This window comes from Piliocolobus tephrosceles, chromosome 7 (genome assembly GCF_002776525.5).
Source record: "Piliocolobus tephrosceles isolate RC106 chromosome 7, ASM277652v3, whole genome shotgun sequence".
NCBI lineage: Eukaryota > Metazoa > Chordata > Mammalia > Primates > Cercopithecidae > Piliocolobus > Piliocolobus tephrosceles.
Genome location: NC_045440.1, coordinates 27,465,393 through 27,484,483, shown reverse-complemented (window position 1 = coordinate 27,484,483; position 19,091 = coordinate 27,465,393). Strand labels below are relative to the sequence as shown.

At 39.9% G+C, this 19,091-nt stretch overlaps 1 protein-coding gene across 2 annotated transcripts in view; it reads left to right on the top strand.

The window, feature by feature from the left end:
* KIF13B (kinesin family member 13B) overlaps nt 1–19,091 on the top strand; it is a 165,862-nt gene that overhangs the window by 35,040 nt on the left and 111,731 nt on the right. For both annotated transcript variants that reach the window (XM_026453976.1, XM_026453975.1), the window contains exons 3-8: nt 5,132–5,192; nt 7,535–7,627; nt 9,662–9,842; nt 14,087–14,174; nt 15,979–16,113; nt 18,646–18,758. In XM_026453976.1, the coding sequence (XP_026309761.1) occupies nt 5,132–5,192; nt 7,535–7,627; nt 9,662–9,842; nt 14,087–14,174; nt 15,979–16,113; nt 18,646–18,758 (671 nt within the window). The remainder of the gene's footprint in view (nt 1–5,131; nt 5,193–7,534; nt 7,628–9,661; nt 9,843–14,086; nt 14,175–15,978; nt 16,114–18,645; nt 18,759–19,091) is intronic.

Below are 19,091 nucleotides of genomic sequence, written 5' to 3'. Positions count from 1 at the left end.
CCATAGATTGGCTCAAGACTGGTAGTTCCAAACTGTGGTCAAAGCCGACTCATCCTCCCTGCTCCCGAGACAGCTGGGGTTGCATTCCCGGCCAACAGAAGCCTGTGCAGCCGCAGCTGCCTCAAGGGAACATGCCTTCACCTCTGTCTTTTAGGGAATGTGGAGCCCTGCTTGAAGTGAGCACAAAGACTGTTTCTTAACTGACCATGAAGTTACTTGCAACTTCCAGGAAACTTAGATTTCTATCTCCATTCTTGGAGTTTTGGTTTTCCTTAAGAGCCCGTGGCTGAATTGTAATTCAGCTCTCTATTATTATTGCTAAAATGTGTATTATAGACATGGCTGTTTGGGACAGCCATGTCTATAATAAGAGAATTTTGTTTTATTAAATAAAATAATAAATCTTTTATTTATTAAATTTTTTTCCTCTAACCACAGGGACTGAATGACAAACAAAGTCACCCTGTCAGTGTAAAAGATTATTAAGAAAAAGTTGAATAGGGCGCTGGTTTCTTTATATATGTAAACTTTCTCTCATCTTTTCTACTGAAAATATGCTGGATTATTTTTGTTTTCTTATTTATTTTCTCTTTTTGAGACAGAGTCTCACTCTGTCGCCCAGGCTGGTGTGCAGTGGCCGGATCCCAGCTCACTGCAAGCTCCGCCTCCCGGGTTCCCGCCATTCTCCTACCTCAGCCTCCCGAGTAGCTGGGACTACAGGTGCCCGCCACCTCGCCCGGGTATTTTTTTGTATTTTTCAGTAGAGACGGGGTTTCACCGTGTTAGCCAGGATGGTCTCGATCTCCTGACCTCGTGATACGCCTATCTCGGCCTCCCAAAGTGCTGGGATTACAGGCTTGAGCCACCGCACCCGGCCTGTTTTCTTATTTTTATGTATTTTTTTGAGATGGAGTCTTGCTCTGTCACTCAGGCTGGAGTGCAGTGGCGTGATCTCGGCTCACTGCAACCTTTGCCTCCCAGGTTCAAGCGATTCTCCTGCCTCAGCCTTCTGAGTAGCTGGGATTACAGGTGCCCACCACCTGTGGCTGGTTTTTATATTTTTGGTAAAGATGGGGTTTCACCATGTTGGCCAGGCTGGTCTTCAAATCCTGACCTCAAATGATCCACCTGCCTCGGCCTGCCAAAGTGCTGGGATTACAGGCGTGAGTGACCGTGCCCGGCTGTTTTTTTATTTTTATTGGTGCAGAGGCTGGAGGTTGCAGTGAAGATATAAGGAACCATTGCCTGGTGATTTAAAAATTGTTCATATTTTATTTAATTCAGTTGCATGTTTAGAGAAAATGTTGTGTTGACTTAAAACACATGGGAGGTTAAACACCTCAGAGGTCACCTCTGGGGGGAGGTGTACTTGTTGAACAGGGAGACCTTGATTTTTCCTTCATGATTCTATGTTATTTGAATTTGTTACAGTGTTTACTTGGAAAGAAAAGGCTTGTCCACTTTATGAAATCATTGCCTGGAAGATACCTGTAATAATTTACGAAATTGCTAAGCCTTAAAGAGGATGATTGAGTGCTGGAGTAAATAAAAAGTGTTTATTAGTCCCCAACTTTGTGGCAGGCTTTGGCACTTTCATATTGGGGAATACAGCTAGGCTAGTCTAGTGGTGCAGAGGAGGGACCTTTAGATCCAGACTGTGGGCTGGAATCCCAGCACCCTAACCTGCTAGCTGCAAGGCGCTTACCTTCTTTGTTCCTCAGGTTCCTTTGAACAATGTTGAGCACACAGGCTTAGCTCCGGTATGGTTGCTTTGGTGATAGCCTCTCAACTCAAATTGGGAATAAGAAATGTCACTGTTAAATCCCTAAAAGAAAGACAAGTTTAAAAAAAAACCCAATAATGGAGAGGAGAGTGCCATTTATAACCTATCTCTGGTAAATATACAGTCGGCCTTCTGTATCTGCGGGTTTCTCATCTGTGGTTCAACCAACCACGGGTTGAAAATAGTTTTTAAAAAACTATGAAAAATAATACAACAATAAAAGTAAAAATTTAGGGCCAGGCGCGGTGGCTTACGCCTGTAATCCTAGTACTTTGGGAGGCCGAGGTGGGTGGATCACAAGGCCAGGAGATCAAGATCATCCTGGCTAACATGCTGAAACACTGTCTCTACTAAAAATACAAAAAAAAAAAAAAAAAAAAAAAAAAGAAAGAAAGAAAAAAAGCCGGGCGTGGTGGCAGGTGCCTGTAGTCCCATCTACTGGAGAGGCTGAGGCAGTAGAATGGTGTGAACCCAGGAGGTGGAGCTTGCAGTGAGCCGAGATAGCACCACTGCACTCAGCCTGGGTGACAGAGCGAGACTCTGTCTCAAAAAAAAAAAAAGTAAAAATTTAAAAAGCAGTACAACATAACAACTATTTACATAGCATCTAGGTGTTTTCAGTAATCGAGAGATGTTTTGAAGTAGATGGGAGGATATTTGTGTGTTATATGCAAATGCTACACTATTTTATACAAGGACTTACACATCCATGCATTTTGGTATTCGTAGGAGGTCCTGGAAGCAGTCCCCCTCAGGATACTGAGGGACAACTGTATACACATGTGGAGATGGGGCTTTTGAAGTGAGAACTAAGCTTACAAGAATCAGGATGGTTTCTACTTATACTTATTAAGAACATAATTAATTAAATAAAATTATGGAGATGAGCGTGGAAAGCTAGGGCAGGAGAAACTTCGTTTGAGCTCCACGTTTTATTTAATCCTACTCTGCTGTAATGATTCTCACTATGGGTGACACCTGGAGTTTGCAAGGCAGTTCCTCCCAGTTTGATGCCCAGTCCTTTGGGGCCATCTTCCATCTTCCTCCTTTTGCTCCTCTCTGTTTGCAAATGGCTTAGTGAGCCACCACTGCTGATAGATACACATTTTAGCTTTGGAAAAACATGGAGGGTGAGCAGTGTGTAACACAGCACTGCAGCTGGATGATGTCCAAGGGCTTCTGGGTCCAAGGGCTCTTGGGAGCTGTCACCCACTGGAGGTCTGCTTTCACTTCCTGGCCTCGCTTCCTCCTCACTACCCCATCCAGGGAACAGGTGTCTCCCCTGCCTGCTGTTTCACACAGAGACGCAGGTGTGCTGATCCTCACCTGTCCAGAGGTGTTGAGTCAGTTGTCCTCTTGGTTGCTGCCAGGGTTTTCTCCCTGCCCCTTTAGTTGCCCTCCTGGTACCTCCCAGAACTGCTCACTGGCTTTGCAGCCTGTGTTCTCCCTGCAGGCCCCCACCCTTACCCCCATCAGTTTCATCGAAACTATTTTTTCAGGAGTTTCTCAATTCTGATCCAGGCACAAGCAAGCACTCTTGGTTTCAAAAACTTGTTCTTTTTCCCCCTTCTCTCCCTTTTTGGCATTTTCCCCAATTCCCTTACCCCCTGTCATTTTGAGTTAATTTTAGCTGGGTGATGGATATCAGTATGCATTCTTAATTTACCATCTTAACCTAATTTTCTTTCTTAAAGAAATTAACCTTTAAACTTCTGGTCCAAATAATCTTGAGAGTTTACACAGAAACCTTCTCCTGCCAACACCAAAATTATAGCAGGAACAGATAAAATATTCTAAAATGTGAAAATCATGTCATCATACTCAAAAACAACATATTTAGACCGGGCATGGTGGCTCACAGCTGTAATCTCAGTACTTGGGAGGCTGAGGCTGGAGGATTACTTGAAGCCAGGAGTCTGAGACCAGCCTGGGCAATATAGTGAGACCCATCTCTACACAAAATTAGAAAAATACAACAACAACATATATAACTTCAAGGACCAGCAGTAAGCAAGGGCTGAAGTGACATATTTTGAGGGCTTTGGAATCAGACCAGGTGCCTGGAGCTGATTGGAAGTTCAACTCTTGCCGACTAATGGGGGCACTGGTGTATGGTTGGGGACTGGAGCCAAGCTCACCATGTGAAAACTGATTTGGGTGAGGCTTCTGTGTGAATGCGGGCTTACAGTCAGTTTTTGGCCACCAACATTGAGCTAATGTCTGTGTTCATAGGAAGGGATAGAGACATTGGGCCTTGAGAAGACCAAAATCTGGGCTTCGGTAATGGAAATGACAACATAAACGAGTCATAGAAAGGTGGCCATCAGGAGAGGAAAAAATAAGCAATCATGTAAACCATAAAATAAACACTCCCTGCTAAGATGTACCTGCAAACTAACATGCACACCATCATCAGGAAGCATAGCAACAGACTCACAAAGTGGGAGAGTGTGACAAAATGGGAACCAAGATACATTTTAAAACAATTGCACTTAAAATCTTTAAGGAGATAAAATCACAAAACACGAATAAGTAGATTTGAAACTGTCAGAAATCGAAAAAGTGAAAGATGCAGTCAGTGAAAAACTTGCCTTTGCTTCGTTGGTTTAAAGAAAAAGAAATAATTAGTGAAAAGAAGCTTTTCAAACAGTGCAAAAGAACTATGTGATATTCTAGAAAGTGGTGATAAGGCGAAAGGTCAAAACAGATTATCTGTAAGATCCCAGCAAGTAGCATTTTAATACAGATTGTTCCTGCTTTTTATGCATATAGTTTTTTTGGACAAATATAGAATCATACTCTGGACTTTTATAACTTTTTCATTAATATAAACTTTTTTTTGATCAGTAAGTCTTCTATACCCTCAAATCTATACTTGTGCATGGGCGTGTCATAATTTATTTAAACATTCTGCTATTTTAAGCTATTTTGGACATGCTGTAGTGAGCATCTTTAAATGTTATTTTAAAATATCTTTGACTACAAAAATAAAAATATTGAAAACATAAAAACATAAAACAAAGATCACTCATTTCATTGAAAAAAATAAACTTTATAGATGTAACTCTGTGTGTGACTATAGGTGCATGTGTGTGTGCAGTAGCCATTTTATTACACATTTTGTTTTGTAACCTCTTTTGTTACTTTGTGAATAGTTTTCTGTGTAAAATATAGAGTCATATCACCTATAGGGTGTTTAGTTCTCATTGTAAGCCTCTACATACATAATTAATTCCCATTGTATGACAATAAGTTGTTGTATTTCACTATTATGAACAGTTCTATCAGTTATGGTTTGTAAGTAATGTTAAGGTTTTCTTAATACATACTTATGTTCACTTTCAACAGGTGTTTGCTTATGATCATTGTTTCTGGTCTATGGATGAATCTGTCAAAGAAAAGTATGCAGGTAATAGAATCCAGCATCCTGTCAGCTACTGATCATATAGAAGAGGTTCAGTATTTTTTCCTTTACATGATTGCTTGGCAAACCCCTCAAACTATGTGTTTCATCTGCTGTCACATCACAATAACAATCATCAACACAGAAGATGACTTCATGTGACCAAACATGGGGGCGGTTTTCCCTGCACCGCAAGCAGCAGCCATTGGCTGAGCATCCTCGAATTCAGTTCCGATGCTGTCTACCTGGGGACGGAGTCAGATCCACAGACTGAGGGCTCAGTCCCACAAGACTGCTCCCTCCTTCCCACCAGCGCAGGTCCAGGCCTCTAGAACTTCTGACCTACTGGCTTCTAGTTAGGTTTCCCACAACCTCCTCTTCTGGTTTGATTAATTTGCTAGAGTAGCTCGCAGAACTCAGGGAAACACTCATGTTCAGGGGTTTATTACAAGGGATTTTCTTTAAAGGACACAGGTAAACAGCCAGATGGAGAGATACAGAGGGTGAGGTCTGAAACGGTCCCAAGTGCCGGAACTTCTGTCCCCGTGGAGGTGGCGTGGTGCCTTCTCAGCGTGTGGATGAGTTCTTCCTGTTGGGCCCTGTGTGTTCAGCAATCCAGAAGCTCTCTGAACCCTGTCCTTTTAGGTTTTTATGGAGACTTCCTTACATAGGCATGATGGTCAACTGATTAGAAATGTGATTAGACATAAAGCGCATGATCTGAACACAGCGTGTCCTGTCTGTTCAGACTTTTCTTGGGCATTCTGTGTAGCATTCCTTCCTCTAGGATATGAGGCAGGACCTGTGGAATGAGAAGCTTTAGACCACAATCAGAGGAGAATCTTGCCTCGGGCAGGTAGAAGGAGGGTAGGAGATCAGATAGTTTCCTGAGGCCTAAAGTGCCCCAGCAATGTAAAAGACTGCAACAAGGGTTAATGAGCCAGGAACTGTGGATGGTAACCTGTATCTGAATATTTACCATAGGATATATATGAGTACCATAGCATTATTTTGCATAACTTTAGAAAGTACAGACAACACCCTCCCGTGTTTGCTATTAGAGTTTTTAATGTTGATTGGAAAATGGGAGACTCACGATGTGCCATTCTTGGTATATGTTGATGAAATTTCATGACTAGTGCACACAGTGGCTATTCACACTCACACTCCCTAGCTCTTACATGAGGCTGGGAGCGCAAGGTTGCCCCTTAGATTGCCCTGGAGGCCTGAGATTGGGCGGGAGAGACAGGAAGGCATACTGAAAGAAGGGGAGCACTGGCCAAGGAGAAAAGGAACCTGAGGCCCACCTCACCTGTCAGAGCTTCAGTTTTCTCTCTTTGATTATGGAAGATACCATATTCTCTCTAAATTTTCTTTTGGCTCTGGAAGTCTGTTACTCTGTTCTAAATGATGACGGTCTCAAGCCCCATCTCACCACAAGTTTAGGACTACAGAGACAGCCTTTGATTGCCTTTGTTCCTAGTTGCTTTTGTCACCTGTTTTTAAACAATCTCTTTTAAATATTAAGCATCATATTGTTTTGGCTTCTGTTATGAGAAAGATGAATATTATGGCTGTTTTGAAGTTAAGATTCATTTGGTCTAGGTGACCCAATATCAGAAGTATAAATTAACTGGTATTAAAAAAAAAAAAGTGAGACATAATGGAATACCCTTGCCATAACATAAAAGCATCCAGTTCTTCCATATGGTATTGAGACTAAGTGAGGTAGGGTGACTTGTCAGATTCACATTCGATTACTGGTTATTGACATATCTCATTTGGCCTGTGGGGGAGAACTTGACTCTGTGATTTATGTCCATGATTGAAAGCTGGGGGATATTTCTAGGCTCTGACTCCCTGTCCTAACTGGTATGTATTATAGATCCTGTAATTAGAAATTATCACTGAGGGAAAGGAGAGGGAGTTGATATATATGATTATTCTAAACTCTGGTTAAAAGCATTGAATAAACACTGAATAAACACTGAATAAAAGCATTGGCTGAGTGGTAAATAGTTAAATCCAGGTACACCTGGGTCCCAAGTATACATTTCAGATATTTATAATCATTGATTATAAAGTGAGCAGCTCATTGGCTCTGCATTGCAGGGGATTCTCAATAGTGTTTATTTGTTCAAATAGTACAGGGAGCTGATTTTCCCTCATGTGCTAACTAGAAAGAACCTGGAAGGCATAAGCCTTTGGGAACATTCATCAAATTTAAAAATCTTATTTGGAGATAAATAAGCAGATTATACATTTTTGAGATTTTTGTTTTTGTTTTATGAATTGTTCATATGTAGTTTTGGCTTAAAATGTCTTTTATCTTATTCTCTCTCTCTCAGGTCAAGATATTGTTTTCAAGTGCCTTGGGGAGAATATCCTACAGAATGCTTTTGATGGCTACAATGCGTGTATCTTTGCCTATGGACAGACTGGTAATGTTAAATAACATGGAATCATATAACCATCAATGAAGGAGAAAGTAGAACCATGTGTATTTTGCTGAATAACATTGCTGATTTATTCCTTTTTATTTTTGCTTTCAGAAAGTATTGTAGATGTTGAAAGTAGTCAATAACATTATTTTAGAATGAACGTAATAAAATTAGGATTGGGATCTTTTATCTTTACTGATTTTTCTCACAAGGCACTAGCAGGGTTGTTTTTTAAAAAAATATAGAGCTATGACTGTTGAACATATTACTAGCCATGCCTATAGATCATGTTTTTTTAAGGCTTTCAGAATCTTAACAGAGAAAATACCAAAAAGAATGTACTTCTTAATGTCTCTCCAGTAATAACTAAGAAACTTTTTGGCTTTCGCATCTCTGTGGTCAAGAAAAGAAAATCTATTTGAAGTGAACTTGTTACTTTTATAAGAGTAAAGCATACAGCTTGTCCAACTAGAAATGTTCTTACCGAAGAATGTGTCGGATATTTTCAAGAAACCTCGTGTCGTGTTGAAAGGGCAGAAAGCTGGGGTCAAGTGGCGACAGCTCCAGTCCTGCTCCTGCAGCTGGCCAGCGGAGAGACCTGGGCAGTTACTTAACCTCTCTGCCCTTCAGTGTCCTTATCTGGAAAGGCTGATGATCATAGACTGTCTTGTAGGGTTGTCATAACGAGTTCCCATGTGCAGACTTTTTACAGAAGTCCTGGTACTTAGGAAATGTGGCACATTAGCTTTAGGTATTATGATAACAATAAAATGTTGCGTGACAAAAGCAGCAGCTTGTAGGTTAAAAGCATGTTTGCAATAACATTGGTACTAAAAACGGAATTATACTTAAGTATCAGTAGTTACTTGTTTTTGGACAGTAGGACTATGGTAATTTAAGTTTTTTCTTTCTATTTTCCTATGTTTTCTAAATTTTATTTAATATATATTTCTTTTACAAAGGAGAAAATGCATTTTTTTTTTTTCCCTGAGACGGAGTCTTGCTTTGTTGCCCAGGCTGGAGTGCATTGGCACGATCTCTGCTCGTTGCAGCCTCAGCCTCCCAGGTTCAAGTGATTTTCCTGCTTCAGCCTCCTGAGTAGCTGGGATTACAGGTGCCTGCCACTGTGCCTGGTTAATTTTTTTGGTATTTTTAGTAGAGATGGAGTTTCACCATGTTGGCCAGGCTGGTCTCAAACTCCTGACCTCAGGTGATCCACCCACCTTGGCCTCCCAAAATGCTGCGATTACAGGTGTGAGCCACCACGCCCAGCCAAGAAAATAATTTTATATAAGAAAAAAGAAGATTATTCTTTAGTTTCCATACTAGAGTGAAAGGGTAGTGAGTTAATTTGCTCTGGGGTCTGCAGGGAGAACCTATTTTTTTGTGTGCTGTGATCACTGGTTGGGAGCAGGCACCATAGTATTAATTGTATGGCTCTTCCAGCTTATTTCAGAAAACTTTTAGACCTCACTATTTCTCAGTTGTTTTAGGTATTTTCTAAAAGTATGAGGATGATTAAAGAAGTTTCTTTTTCTTTTCTTTTGGAGATGAAGTCTTACTCTGTAGCCCAAGCAGGACTGTCGTGGCACGATCTTGGCTCACTGCAACCTCCACCTCCTGGGTTCAAGCAATTCTGCCTCAGCCTCCCGAGTAGCTGGGACTACAAGCGCATGCCGCCACGCCAGGCTAATATTTTTTGTTTGTTTGTATTTTAGTAGAGACGGGGTTTCACCTTGTTGCCCAGGCTGGTCTTGAACTCCTGAGCTCAGGCATCTGCCCGCCTCAGCCTCCCAAAGTGCTGGGATTTCAGGCATGAGCCACTATGTCCAGCCTATTTTCCTTTCTAAAGGACATTTGCTTTTCATTTTCTCATGTGCAGTAAGAAAGCTTCTGTACTTATTATTCTCATATTTGGATGTATTTCTCACTGCATTTTGCTAAGTGTTTATAATTTATTATGAGTAACAGAAAGAGGGTTATATATTTAACTTCTCAAACAGACAATAGTAACTCTGATTTTCGTGCTTTTAGGATCTGGAAAATCTTACACCATGATGGGCACAGCTGACCAACCTGGATTAATCCCAAGACTTTGCAGTGGACTCTTTGAACGAACTCAGAAAGAGGAAAATGAAGAACAGAGTTTTAAAGTAGAAGTGTCCTACATGGAAATTTATAATGAAAAAGTTCGAGACCTGCTTGATCCCAAAGGGTAAACGACTTTGAGACTTTAGTGTTTCAGCATTGTGAACTGAAACAGACTTAAATTGGCTTAAGTACAAATCTTACTTTTTAACTTTTTAAGAGGATCTCGCTCTGTCACATAGGCTTCGGTGCAGTGACATGATCATAGCTTACTGCAGCCTTGAACTCCTGGGCTCAAGAGTTTTTTTTTTTTTTAAATCAAGAAATTTCAGGTGGAATTCAGCTCTTTGCGGGCTATGAGGTGAGGGGGAGGCATTATCAGAGAGATGAAACCTGGTCTTTAGAACAGTGAATTTTTAAAGATTCTCAGGAACAAAAAAAAGTGCCCATGATTTCATGGCACAGACTTGGAAAGAGAATTGGGTCGGTAGTCTTAGGAGGCCTTCACAAATGCTGGTTTGACTCTACAGCTGTAACTGAGTGAGGAAAGTGTGAGGTATCTAGAAATCTGTTCATTCCACAGAGAGTTCTTTGAGTTCAGATTTTAAGGAAGCGTGACAGTGGAGAGAGATGGAGATAATGACCACAGCCTGTGGCTTGTTGATGTAAAAACAATATTAGGAAGGTCAAAGAGCCAAATAAGCTGAGGCCTACAGAAAGTTTGGAGGACAACAGGAGGACATTTAGTTTTGCTGGATGAGGAAGATGATCAAGGAAAAGAGAATCTTAGAGGCAGTGAATCTTAGTGACTCTCAGTCAAGAGCAAAGAGAACCCTCAGCTCCTCTCTGTTGTCAGTTTTCCTTGACCAAGATTATCATCTTCAGGGTTCTCTCAGGGAGATTGAATTGATGCTCAGTGCTTCTATACAAAGTTAAACATTTATTGAGTGATCATTGTATGCCAGGCACTATGCAAGAGCTCACAATGTGGACAGAATGAGAGTTTTGTAAACAAATAATTAAAATACAAGGCAGTCTGCTTTTAACTTGTGAAAGAGGCTCCTACAAATTAGGGAGCAAAGAGACAATGACTGATCTTGCCCTGAGGAGAAGGGAAGATTCCACGGAGTGTACTTGCTTGATCACTTTTGTGCTGAGTGGGAAGTTTGTTCACTGGGAAGTTGGGTGAGAACTACTCAGGCGTAGGGAACAGCCTCTGCCACACCTTGAAGGTGTAAATTAATCACCTTTGGAGAATGATCCAGCAGTTCAATGTGGTCAGAGAGTAGGATGCACAGAAGTCAACATGGAACGAAAGGAGGCCAAGGTGGGAGGATCGCTTGAGCCCAGGAGTTTGAGGCTTCAGTGAGCCAAGATCGTGCCACTGCACCCCAGCCTGGGTGACAGGATGAGAGATTCATCCTGTCTCAAAAGAAATTAAAAGTGAAAAATATTCCAAAACAAAGAGGCCAGAGAGTACCTTATGGCCCAGGTACCCACATCCTACTTAATATTATACCCCTGTATATATATATTTTTTGTTCTGCCTTGGATACTTTTTCTTGGACTTTGACCTCTGCAAAGATCATCACTTTTCTGAGATCCAGCCCAGACCTACTCTTTCCAGAAATTCTTAGCTGATTGACTTCATACCTGTTCGTTCTTCTGCTTAATCCAGGGTGCTTGTATGGCATCTTTTCAACTTATCTGCACATGTACAGTCTTTAGTAATTTCTTCTATGTTTGTCTTGGGTATAGTAATTAACAGCTTACTTACAGTAATTAATTAACAGTGAATTCCGATGAGCTTCGGATTTGCATAGCTCCGGATCTAGGTCCTCTACTTGTTACCTATTGAGCACGTTTCTTACGCTTTCTAGGCCTAACTTGTGGGCCTAGAGGGAACTTGAAGAGGGAAATGATAGGATACAATTATTTCAGAGGGCTGTTGTGAAGATAGACTGGGATGATACACCTGAGGTCTTAGAACATTTGCTGGCATACAGTAAGTACTCAATAAGTGGTAGCTGTTGCTGTTATCTCCCCAGTGAAAATTTCTTGGAAATTTTTTTTTCTTAGTTTCTGAAGATTCAAAGTAAATGGATTAAAATCTCTAAAGGTGAATTTCGGTCAAAGACCATTTGAGAAAACTTCATTGTTTATTCACGTACTAATTATATTAATTCAGCATCTAGTATGTAGTAATGTAATTATGTTGTTTTACTCAGGAGATAATAGAGGATACATTAAGAAAAAAGAGGAAATATGAAAGGAAAAAAGTGAATAATAGAATATATCCTGGGGTGAGAAGTCAATCAAATACTCTATATCTACTTTATCCAGTTACATGGTAATAAGTGACATTTTTTTGTGGTTGATCCTAGGGTACTATAGATTTTAGATTTAAGAGTCATTTCCTTATCCCCTGATTTTACTGTTTATATGAAGGGTTATTCTAGAACTGTCATTTTCTTGCTTTCTTTATTATGGGTATTAGTGATTGAATGCGGTTCAGCTTCCGTGCTAGTCATTCACTGTATGTATTCAACATTTCTTCCCTTCCTCTCCTGCCTTCTTAGTTACTAGTACTCCCTCTCCAAATGATGGACGCTAACATTTGAAGTCCTGTCACCTTAATCTCTCTCATCTTCATTTTGTTAGTGAAGTCTGTTCATTCATCTAGTGATTCTTATGTGACAGGACTTGTGCTAGGAACTGCAGACTCCCAAAGTAATTAGACATTATTCTTGCTATTCTAGAGCCCAAAGTTTATTATAATACAAATGGATAAAAGTAAATTAATTCCTGCTTAAGGCGAGGATAAGGAGAGCTAAGAGGTAGTCAAGAGCAGATTATAAAGGAGCATACGTATCAAGCTGAGGAGCGTGCACCTCTCTTCATACGCATCAAAGAACCACTAAAAAACTTGAAACGTTGGTTGGGCATGGTAGCTCATGCCTGTAATCCCAGCACTTTGGGAGGCCGAGGCAGGCGGATCACTTGGGGTCAGGAGTTCGAGACCAGCCTGGCCAACGTGATGAAACCCCGTGTCTACTAAAAATACAGAAATGAGCTGGGTGTGGTGATGTGCACCTGTAATCCCAGTTATTCAGGAGGCTGAGGCAGGAGAACTGCTTGAACCCGGGAGGCGGAGGTTGCAGTGAGCTGAAATCCTGGCGCTGCGCTCCAGCTTGGGTGATAGAGCAAGACTCCATTTGAAAAAAAAAAAAACAAAAAAAACTTTAAGTATTATAATTTATTCCTTTTTTAAAAAAGATTTTGTGTAGTTCAAAAATGGACACACATTCATGGTATAAAATAAGGAAAAAAATATAAAATGAAAATCACCAGTAACCTCATCCTTAACACTCTTTTTTATAATTTAATTTTTAATTGGCAAACGAGAATTGTATATGTTTATGGAGTACAGTGTGTTTTGATCATGTATGTATTATGGAATGATTATATCAAGCTAATTAACATATCCGTCACCTCACCCACTTATCTTTTTTTTTTTTTATGGTGCAGACATTTAAAATCTACTCTCAGCAATTTTGAAACACACACTGTGTTACTGACTATAGTCACCATGCTGTGCAGAAGATCTCAAGAACTTACTCCTCCTAACGGAAACTTTGTACCCTTTGACTAACACCTCAACAAATATTCTTAATATTTTTGGTTTATATTACTAACTATGCTATCTGTGCTCTACAGTTTTCTCAGATGTCCTTTACTGGGTTTATTAGTTCCTTGTTTGCTAAGAGGGTTTAAAAAAAAAAAAAAAAAAAACTTACGACTATTTAATTTTAATTTTATTGAATCTTTTTTCCTGCGTTTGTTGAAATGATCATACTTCCTTCCTCTGGCCCCTTAGGCTGTCAATGTGATTAAAGTGCGCCTATCTTTTTTCCAGTGGTTGATAGCCTAGTAGCCCTGAGATAAGCCCAATTTTGTATTTTGAAATCATTAGATTCAGTTTATTGTCTTTTGTTTGTCTTTCTTCATGACAGACTGATCTGTAGTTTTCCTTTCTTGCACAGTTAACATTTACTGAGTTTCTGCTCTTTGTACCACATTCTGTGTAAGACAAATAGATTGTTCATATTTATTTGACTCTGCATTCTTTGTAGTAGCAAATAGACATCCCACAATGTACCCTTTGAGTGATGTGATATTTAATCACATTATGAAGTTTTCTTCGCAGTGAAGATTTTAAAGTTTGATTTAAATTCTTCTGGGATCAAGTCGGTTGGTTTTATTTATTTGGGGTCTTTCTTGAATTCATTGTATATTTTTATGGAGCAGAGCTGAGTCCTTTTTAAAAATAGCCTATTGTTAAAAAATCATTTCTTTGTTTTTCATGAACAGAAGCCGTCAGACGTTGAAAGTCAGAGAGCATAGTGTGTTGGGACCTTATGTCGACGGACTTTCTAAACTGGCTGTCACAAGCTACAAGGTAACAACATCCTGTGTGTGAACTACTTAAATTTAGTGTAGTAGGGTGGGCTCTCTTTCTTGGCTTACTTTGTTGTTTTTTAAAATTGCATATATAATAGCATCACTTAATAAATCCCTTTTTTACAAAAATCCTAAAAATGAGGTAGTTGATCAGAGACCAGTGAATAAATGTAGACTAAACAGGGTGAGGTTTTTAAATGAAAAGTTATCAGACTTAGTGAATCTAAAGTGGGTTTGAATCAATCTAGAAAATTGTGAATTTTATCTTTAGTTGTTGTTTTCCCATTCTGGGGCCCACTTATACTTCCTTTTGCAGTTAATGTTTTTACTTTAAGACTTTTTATGTATCGTGTTGAATTTTTTCTTAAACATTATTCTTTTAATAGAAAATTGTGATTTTCAGTTTTTGGTGATGTGTGTCAGTTAGGATTGTGTTCAGTTGCACATAACACTAAAAAAAAGTAACAGTTCTTTGAAATATGGATTATTACCTGTTTTGTCCATTATATATTCTCAGTGTTTGAAAAGTACCTGCCCTATGGTAGGTACTTTCAGTATACATTTGAAAGTATGAATGAATGAATGATGATTGAAACAAGACTTTTAATGGAAAAGAAATATGGAGGTAGACTCTCCAGGGCCGGTATGGTGGCCCCAAATGTGTTATTAGGGACCTAGATTCCTTCCAGTGGTCAACATAGAGCGGTGTGGTAATGTCCTTATTCCCATAGTTCAAGATGGCTCTTAGAACCAACACGTGATAGCATGCCTACTCCCTGAAGGAGAATTCCCAGATGGCCTATTTTAATTTTAAATCTTAGTTACTAAAATGTCATGTGACCAGAGTGAGCTGCAAGGGCATCTGGGAAATGTAGTCTCTTAGCTTGGCCATATGTGCCAAGTTGAAGATTGGGCTGTCTTACTGGAACGAAGTGAAGACTGGGTAATATGAAGCATCTAGTCAACTTTCACACATACCCTTTTTCTCACTCCTCAGTAAGATCCTTGTAAGGCAGATGGGTGTCATAGCTCTGCATTGTTATTAATGCAATTAAAATCCAGGTTGGTTAACTGTTTTAGAGCTTATAACATTAAAAAAAAAAAAAAATCCCTTGACCTTCCTGTTGTATTTTGTTGTTTCTCTTTTTTAGTAGTAGTAGCAACCAAGTGGTAAATCAATGCAGAAAATTAGTCTCTTGACATTCTAATTTTTAAAAACAGGTCTGCCAAGTTAATGGGTGCAGCACACCAACATGGCACATATATACATATGTAACAAACTGGCACGTTCTGCACATGTACCCTAGAAATTAAAGTATAATAAAAAAAAAAAAAACAGGTCTGCTAAGATAGTGGTAGTTGGTGATATGCCTGGATGAAAGGAGAAATAACACAAGTTATTTAAGTTATTTGTGTTGCTTATTTGTATAATCTAATTTGTTTTAACAATAAATTTGTATTGCTTCTGTATTAAAGAAACTAAGTTTTTTCAAATTTCTATATTAGATGAGGGTTGGCATGGTATACTTATTCATCTTGTGTGACCAAAGGTGTAGCTTCTGAACTTTGAGTCAAAATTGCCACCTCTGTACCTGTAGCAAATGATCTACTTTAAGTTTTCAGAGACGATATTGGCTATTGTACTACTCCATGGGGCTCAGTGTTCATTGAGAAACAAGAATGTTAACTCCAAATGTTGTTGACTAAGTAGCAAAGCTTGTAATGCATTTTGTAGTGTAGCAGGGTTTTAGTGTGTGTTACACAAGTAATGAAATGTGGGTCTATTATTTGTTTCCACTTAGGATATTGAGTCGTTGATGTCTGAGGGTAACAAATCTCGCACAGTTGCTGCAACCAACATGAACGAGGAGAGTAGCCGATCCCATGCAGTTTTCAAAATCACCCTCACGCATACTCTCTACGATGTGAAGTCTGGGGTAGGTGTTCAGATGCATGACCTGTTTTTATATTTCTAAAGTGGATTGTGGTTTTATTTTTTTCTTCTACAGGTGTTAGATGAATTAAAGTCCTGGCTAGACTTGTGTATCAATGAGGACTCTGGACAAGAAACAGAAGCCACTCCAGGTCAATAGAAAGGGATGTCATGTAGGGAAGCAGGTGATTCCAGGGTTGTTGGGACATCTGAGGAGGACCAGGTTCTAGACTGCCTCTTGAGGAATAACATTCTGAACAGCACACATCTGGCCACCGGGGTGGTGCCACCTCTGAAGACACCTCTAGAACGCTGAGTTCCAGGCATACCCATAGCTGTGATCCAGGAAGCAGGAATAGAGAAGTTGCTTCTGTTCATGCTGCCGCCTCATAGCATCCTGGAACCTGGAGAATGTGCTTGCATTTCCCCAGTCTCGCTGCCAGCAGAAAGAGCCAGAAAGTGGCAGCAGGCGGCCTATGCTCTACTTCTGCTTTTCAGCCTCTAGCAGGTGTATCCTGAGCCTGGGCTGCCAGGGAGTCTGAGAAATGTGGGTTTAAGCTTTCCACCCACTCCCACTAAAGGAAGGTGGAGCAGAAGTTAAATGGACCGATGGCCCACTGTCTGCCCCAGCAGTTTTTGAGTTTTAAACTGTGATGGCTAACTGCATAAGCCAGTGGTAATTCTCTCGCTTGCCCAGGCACTGTGCCTCACACCTGTAATCCCAGCACTTTGGGAGACCAAGGCCGGAGGATTGCTTGAGCCCAGGAGTTGGAGAACAGCCGGGTAACATAATAAGACTCCATTTCTACAGAATATTTGAAAATTAGCAAGGTGTGGGTGGTTCATGCCCGTAGACCTAGTGACTAGGGAGGCTGAGGTGGGGTGGGAGGATTAGTTGAGCCCAGGAGCTTGAGACTGCAGTGAGCTATGATTGCCCCGCTGCACTGGGCAACAGAGCAAGACCCTGTCTCACAAAAACAAAACAAAACAAAACTTCTAGCTGATTTAGCAGAGGTTATTTTGCAGTGTTGCCTTCTGTGAAACACTATTAGAAGGAATAAATGACACTGGGGAAATTGTACTATAAAATCACTCGCTTTTGTAGAATAACTTTTTGAGTGTTTGGTTTTGAATCTTGTGAAGAGTAAACCCAGTCAGAGATACATGTGCTTCTGCTGCGTTGCAGACTTGTCTGTTGCCTAGTATATTTGCATCTTCCCTCGTTTAATGTGAATTTTACATATTTTATTATGATGCCTACCCCCTAGTGTGTCCGTTTCAAATACCAGAAGGTAAAATAATCACCCTGGCAAAGTGCTATACTTTGGCAGGATTTTCATCTGCTGAAAGCATATTTTTCTCCGTTTACCATCACAGCAAGATTAGTGTAACAACAAAAAGTGCTTTGTTTCTTATTTCCTTTTCAGCATAAAACAAAAAACGTACTGAAGACTTTTTTTTTTTTTTAAACTAAAAGTGCTTTTGATTTGGGACGCTGAATATCCTTTTGTTAACAGCATGTTTATTTATGGAAATGTCTGTTTTAAAGGAAGGCTTTAAAAACGATTCAGTCTATAGATTTTGGTATTGGTTTCCTACATTTCTTGTATTGCTATTGAAGTACAAAGTATGTTACATGTATGTGCTTGATAAGAAAACACTTTTGATAAAGATATCTTTGTATCTGTATGTATATAATATCTTAACTAGAAAAAGATATAAATCTAACACCCGACATGAAATGGAATTATATATGAATAAGATGTAAATGTTACAAAATGTTTTGAGATTTTGAGGGATTCTTCTGTTGTATAAAGGTCAGTTTATTTTTTTTATGTCAGAATTGCAAGTGTTTTGTCTCAGGATTATTGATAAATATCTGTGAAATTTTAAACACAGTTTCCAATAATAGTAGAATTTAACTCTTACAAGTACTTTTGTATACTGCTCTGGAAATTTCGTTGAGCACCCTTCAAAATGGCTCATTTTGGAGGCACTGTTTTTCTGAGATAATTAGCTTTCATCCTGGCTGGATTAGTAGTTTTATAAATTTTCTGTATCTCCATCATTAGATTGTACAGTTTTCTTACAGTGTGTTATAGCAGCACAAAATAATTTTGAAGTAACACTAAATACTTTTAATAAAGGGTTTAGATCATAAATCCGTTTAGTTGTGACAGAACTGCTTTTTGTATTGTTTTTTAAGAGACAGGGTCTCACTCTGTCGCTCAGATTGGAATGCAGAGGTGCAATCATAGCTCACTGTGGCCTGGAACTTCTGGGCTCAAGTGATCTCCCACCTCAGTTTCCCAAGTAGCTGGGACTATAGGCACGCACCACCATGGCCAGCTATTTTTTTTTTTTTTTTAATTTTTTATGGAGGCAGGATTTTGCTGTGTTGCCCAGGCTGTTCTTGAAATCCTGGGCTCAGGTGATCCTCGTTCCTTGTCCTCCCAAAGTGCTGGATTTACTAGCATGAACCACCACAGCTGGCCCTGTGTTCCTGTTTGTTAGCATTGATTGATTTCCTTTGTAGACATCTGGAGAGAAAGTGGGCAAACTGAGCCTGGTGGATTTAGCTGGCAGTGAACGAGCAACGAAGACGGGCGCTGCAGGGGACAGGCTGAAGGAAGGGAGCAATATTAACAAGTAAGTGCTCTCAAGCGTATTTTTATTGCTTTATTGATTTAATAGCCAATGGGGGAACATCTGTGGTTGTTAAAATAATAAGGTGATTTGGAATTTTTTTCTGGTATTTTCAATGGCCCTGGGCTCATTTTAGGTTTTGTTGAGATGCCTGATGGGGCCAAAGAGCACAGCCTCAGGTCAGGGTTTCTCAACAGTGGCCCTGTTGCTGTTTTGGGTCGGGTTATTCTTTTCATGGGAAGGGTCGCCTGTGCTTTGTAGAGTGTCTAGCTGCATCCCTGACTTCTCCCCACTAGATGGCGATAGTAGCTGCCACCTCTTCCCCCACCCCCAGGT